This window comes from Portunus trituberculatus, chromosome 13 (genome assembly GCF_017591435.1).
Source record: "Portunus trituberculatus isolate SZX2019 chromosome 13, ASM1759143v1, whole genome shotgun sequence".
Taxonomy (NCBI): Eukaryota; Metazoa; Arthropoda; class Malacostraca; order Decapoda; family Portunidae; genus Portunus; species Portunus trituberculatus.
In genome coordinates this window covers 9,059,281-9,065,519 of record NC_059267.1, presented here as the reverse complement: position 1 = coordinate 9,065,519, position 6,239 = coordinate 9,059,281, and the positions used below count along the sequence as shown (strand labels likewise).

Genomic DNA, 6,239 nt, shown 5'->3' with positions numbered 1-6,239 from the left:
AATCCGCTTGAATCTGATGTGTTTGTGGTGCACTCTAGCAAATGTGAAGGTTTGTCTGTCTGTTTTTATTGATTTTCTTGTGTTTGTATTTTCTTGTTTTAATTTTTTTTTTTGTTATATTTTCATTTATTTTTGTTTTTGTCATTATTTTTACTATTATTATTAGTGTTATTATTATTATTATTATTATTATTATTATTATTATTATTATTATTATTATTATTATTATTATTATTATTGTTATTATTATTATTATTATTATCATTATTATTATTATTATTGTTCCTCCCAAACAAGTCCCATAGGAGGAGAAACCGGTGAAAATAACTCGCGAGGTGGAGCAACACATGGGGGTTATCAAACAGCTCGAGTCTCCTGGTGTACTGAGTTTAATAACAGCGGTGAACCCAAAAATCTGTTTCGCCTGCCGACCTGGCAAACCCGTAGTCAACAATGACGTGTAAGGCACAGCTTATTTGTGCACCGACCTATGAACAAACATATAGTTTATACCCAAATTAATGTAAATTCATATATAATAATAAATCAAATATCGACACCCTTTAAAGTCTCAATACAAATAATCTTGGTAATCCCATTCTCCCTCACAACCCAAGTGAGTCAAATTCAAACCCCTGGCGTCAACATCATTCAAACCCCTGGCGCCAACAATTATTTTTATTATTATTTTGTATTTTTTTTTATTTATTTATTTATTCATCTATTCAAATGTTATTGTTATTTCTTATTTTATTTGATCTCTGCTTCTATGATCAAAGGTTCCTCGGATTATGTGCGTGTAGCTCTGCACACACACACACACACACACACACACACACACACACACACGTTAATCTAACATATATGAAGACCAGGCTTAATAATTTATCAATTTAATATTTACCTCTGAATGCAACACGGTCTATTACAGTTTGAAGCAGCAATTGAAAACAACACAGAAGTAAACACAGGATACAGTAACACATTAACTTGTACTTTCTGTATCTGCTCTCTTGTCTCTACCACTTCAAACAGGCTGTAGTGGAAGATATTGGGGTTTTGAAGGGTGTTTTCATGGTGCCACTGATAATTTGACGGGCTACAGTGGAAGTTGTTGAGATTTTTGTGATTCTATAGGTTGACAGATTGCAATGGAAGTTATTGAGGTTTTCAGGGGTGTTATCATGATGCCGGTGATAATTTGACAGGCTGCAGTGGAAGTTGTTGAGGTTTTCATAGTTCTATAGTTTGACAGGCTACAGTGTAATTTGTTGAGATTTTTGTGGTTCTATAGTTTGACAGATTACAATGGAAGTTATTGAGGTTTCCATGGGTGGTGCCAGTGATAGTTTGGTAGGGTGCACTGTAAGTTGTTAAGGTTTTCATGGTTCTATAATTTGACAGGCTGCAGTAGAAGTTATTGGGGTTTTCATGATTCCAAAGTTTGAGAGGCTGCAGTGGAAGTTATTGGGATTTTCAAGTGAGTTTTCATGGTGCCAGTGATATTTGTTAATTGTGAAAAATACCCTTAAAAATCTGACAATTCATCTGTGTAACCTTGAAAACTTGAGAGAGAGAGAGAGAGAGAGAGAGAGAGAGAGAGAGAGAGAGAGAGAGAGAGAGAGAGAGAGAGAGAGAGAGCAAAGTATAGCGTTGAACGTCATCTTTGAAACAAGCAAGGCATATAGTAACAGTAAATGAAAGACCATAACAGATATTTAAACATATCAGAGCCTAAAAAGTAAATACTAAGGTTTATAACATCTATATTTAGAACTGATTTCTAAGACATGTGTCAAGAATAACAAGATGATGCTTCAGAATTCGGTGAAATTGGTTTCTGTAGATGGAAGAGACGTTTAGGTGTGTAATCGTTGTCCGCTGCGGCCCAGCTCCACGAAGAAAAGACATAATCCCAAAAACTGCCCTGAGTAAAAAATACAAATCAATATATATATATATATATATATATATATATATATATATATATATATATATATATATATATATATATATATATATATATATATATATATATATATATATATATATATATAATCAAAGTACTCACATCGACATCGACATCGACACACACACACACACACACACACACACACACACACACACACACACACACACACACACACACACACACACACACACACACACACACACACACACACACACACACACACACACACACACACACACACACACACACACACACACACACACACACACACACACACACACACACACACACACACACACACACACACCACACACCACACACACACACACACACACACACACACACACACACACACACACAGACGTGCACAAATTTTAGAAAGGTCTGGAAAAACAACCGTTAAGATGCTTTCAATAATGTTAATAAAATAATACGTAATCACATGCCTTACCTATAGTGTAAACCAAAAATACTCCATAAAAATCCTTCAGTTGGAGAGGTCTTTCTTTGGCAGCAAACAAGTAGTAGGAGCCAGTGTGTGAGATGCATTGAGTACTGTTAACCATACCGTTAGTAAATAGTTTCATCATTATGCCAGATTCCCGCAACCTGGTGATGCTGTAAAGATGAGAGTGAGTGAGCGTGTATGTTTGGGGGAGGGGGCGGGGTATGTGTGTTCATGCTCTTCTTTTATTCATAATAAACCTTTGCAAAAAAAAAATATTATACATCCTTAACGAAGACAGTAATTTGATTTGGGACGCATGCTAAATAGATTTTCCAAATAACAGAAAAAAAAAATCATTTTAATCGTGAATATGAAGGCTCAATTTTAACCAAATCTCTCTCTCTCTCTCTCTCTCTCTCTCTCTCTCTCTCTCTCTCTCTCTCTCTCTCTCTCTCTCTCTCTCTCTCTCTCTCTCTCTCTCTCTCTCTCTCTCTCTCTCTCTCTCTCTCTCTCTCTCTCTCTCTCTCTCTCTCTCTCTCTCTCTCTCTCTCTCTCTCTCTCTCTCTCTCTCTCTCTCTCTCTCTCTCTCTCTCTCTCTCTCTCTCTCTCAATTCCAAAATATAATTTTTTTTAAACCATAATTAAACAAATTGATTGCCTTTCTTGACATGACAGTTATGGAAGAAAAGTTGCAATTAATTAAAGATAATGATCAGTGTTTCGAACTTAAATGTAAACATAGAGATAAAATATTTTTCTTCAGTTATATAAGATTTGTTTTGCAACATACATTTGGTTAAATTTTCTCCGGAGCGGTGAGCCTTTAGGGAACGCAAGACTGAGACTGAGAGGTCCAAGGAATCCTCGAGACAATGTGTAATAGTTACACCTGCCCGACTGCGGTAAGGAGCGAATATTAGTCAACTGATATGTCATTTATCACTAACGTACAGTCATGTGTCAATTAAAAAAAAAAGGCATATTTACTGTTGTAAATAAGTCCTTCATAATGGAGAATATCGACATTTTAAAAGTGAGACCAACACCGTCCCCTCTTAGCATCATTTGCTTCGCCAAAGGCAATTGATCTACGTAAAGTAGATGAATCTTGGTTTTAAGTCGTCCAAGGCTGGAACTGGTGCTTGAGTTCTGGTGAAAGTGCATAATATTATTGTAATGAAAACCTAGTGTACTTTGATTACCATAAAAAGTGCATAATGACTTTCTAATATATATATATATATATATATATATATATATATATATATATATATATATATATATATATATATATATATATATATATATATATATATATATATATATATATATATATATATATATATATATATATATATATATATATATATATATATATATATATATATATATATATATATATATATATATATATATATATATATATATATATATATATATATATATATATATATATATATATATATATATATATATATATATATATATATATATATATATATATATATATATATATATATATATATATATATATATATATATATATATATATATATATATATATATATATATATATATATGAATAGTAAATGGGCAAGTACCTTGCCTGATACAATGAGCAGTGTTATACTGCAGTAAATTTTGCAGTCCTGATGATACCCTTTCTCCTTTCAGATTGGGATGACCAATCCCTTTATCAGTCAGGGGGAATGGTACCTGAATGCCATGCAGCAGTCAAGACAGCATGCAACCTACGGATCATGGGAGCAGTTCCTAACTGATGATACAGATGCCAGCTGCCTTTCTAATCCTCAACTTTGTCACAACCTCTTTGACATCATTAGTGGTGTGTGCAGTTTCGTCAATATATATATATATATATATATATATATATATATATATATATATATATATATATATATATATATATATATATATATATATATATATATATATATATATATATATATATATATATATATATATATATATATATATATATATATATATGTTACAGTCAAAACCGGAATCAGTCAAAACTAGTTTTAACTAGGTATTTTCAATGTGTTGGTGAACAACTAGTATTACCTAGCCAAAACTAGTTATACCTTAATGTGTTTAGTATAACTAGAAATATCAAAGTTTAACTAGTTAAATCTAGTTTTATCTGATTGTTTAAGTTAAAACTAGATTCAACAACGGTACTGAATGTCAAAAGTAGGTGAGGATATGACCACTCGTTTGAGTACTTCTGTTTAAAACAACTGCAATGATATTCCGCAAATCTCCTTTTCCCTTGTCAACATCTGGAATTGGTACAGTGACATTTTGTCCCACACTTGCTGGAGGGTGAGACGCATCAGATACTGTCTTCATTCTTTTTGCCTGCTTTTCCAAACTAGTACTAGCTACTTGCCTAACATGTGATATTTGTGCTTCAGAATTACATTTTAAACATATAACATTAGATCCAAAACCATCCTTGCCGCTCTCAACGTTTATTCCACAAGATTCGTGAATATGTGAGCCACACTTCGAACAGTAGTGACCTTCATTTATTTCCATTTCACACACACAACACGAAAACACTTCACTTCTATTACTGGATCGTGAATTTATGTCATCTTGATTTGTCATCTGCAAAGCAACATTTGATTCCCCAACAGTGTCCTTGTTTACATGTGCAATTAACTTCTCCAAATCCTCCTCATTATTTACAACTTTAATCAATTCTCGTGGAATGCATGTTGTTGCAAGGCCAAGCCTTGGTTCTACACCAAACATTGCTTTGTATGGGCTTCGATTTATACCAGAATGATGGGCTCTGTTCTTCATAAATTGTACAAAGCGTAATCCTTCGGACCACCTTGCTGTATCATTGTCTTTCATCCATCCACTTAACATATTTTCAATATCTTGATTTGCCCGTTCCACAGACCCTTGACTTTGACTGTCTTGGTTTTCCATGCACAATTTTCAACTCTGGCCACAAAGAAGCTAAGAACGTTATAACACTATTTACAAATTCTCTTCCGTTATCACTCTGTAAAATACAGGGTGCTCCAAATGTTAAAAAAATATCAACAAGGTGATAAGCAACTTCTTCAGCACGTTTACATTGCAATGCACGTAGTATCACAAATTTAGTTAAATGATCTTGATAAACCATTATGAATTTATATTTTCCATCTGCTTGTGTCTGCATATCAATTAAGTCCACTTGACACCGACTATTTAGCTCTGAGTGTAAGATTGGTTTGGAAACAAGTCCTCTTTTCTTTTTATTTTTCTTACTTTGGCACACTTCACACATGGTCAAGAAGAGCTTTATCATATCGGCTGTCACATTTGCATATTTCCTGCTAATTTCACATTTCAGTCTATCTCGACCACCATGACCGATTGCTACATGAGATGTCTTAATGACTTCATAAATCTCGGGAGTAGGAACGTAATAACGAACTTCGTCGTTTTACTTCTTGCAATCAGTTTTAGAACACCACCAATTTCAATGACATCAAACCGCTTCAGTCTTCTGTACTGTAGAGACGTTTTCTTCCTAGCAGTTTTAGCCTCCTTTACCTCCTGCAGCAGTGAACCGTATTTTTCTGCAGTAAGTATGTTGTAGTGTGATTCTTGTTGCTCGTCCCACTTCAGTATGGTCTGTAAAAACATAGTCTCCCATTCAGTGTCAGCTGCCTGGTTAGGAGGGTGGTCAGGAGGGTGTTCAGGATGGCCAGGTGAGCTCCAAGTTGCCATCTTGTAATGGTGGCTCACGAACAACTGACAGGTGAAGTAAATCAGTGAACCAGGTAAATG

The 6,239-nt window shown here is 34.0% G+C and overlaps 1 protein-coding gene across 1 annotated transcript in view; it reads right to left on the bottom strand.

Moving 5' to 3' along the window:
- Positions 1–598: 598 nt before the first annotated feature.
- The window catches only part of LOC123502971, a 32,932-nt gene continuing 27,291 nt past the window's right edge, over positions 599–6,239 (bottom strand). Inside the window, exons 6-9 of the mRNA XM_045252270.1 lie at positions 6,003–6,203; positions 3,211–3,344; positions 2,424–2,590; positions 599–1,927 (exon numbers count right to left, since the gene is read on the bottom strand). Of these exons, the coding sequence (XP_045108205.1) occupies positions 1,860–1,927; positions 2,424–2,590; positions 3,211–3,344; positions 6,003–6,203 (570 nt within the window). The 3' untranslated portion in view covers positions 599–1,859. The remainder of the gene's footprint in view (positions 1,928–2,423; positions 2,591–3,210; positions 3,345–6,002; positions 6,204–6,239) is intronic.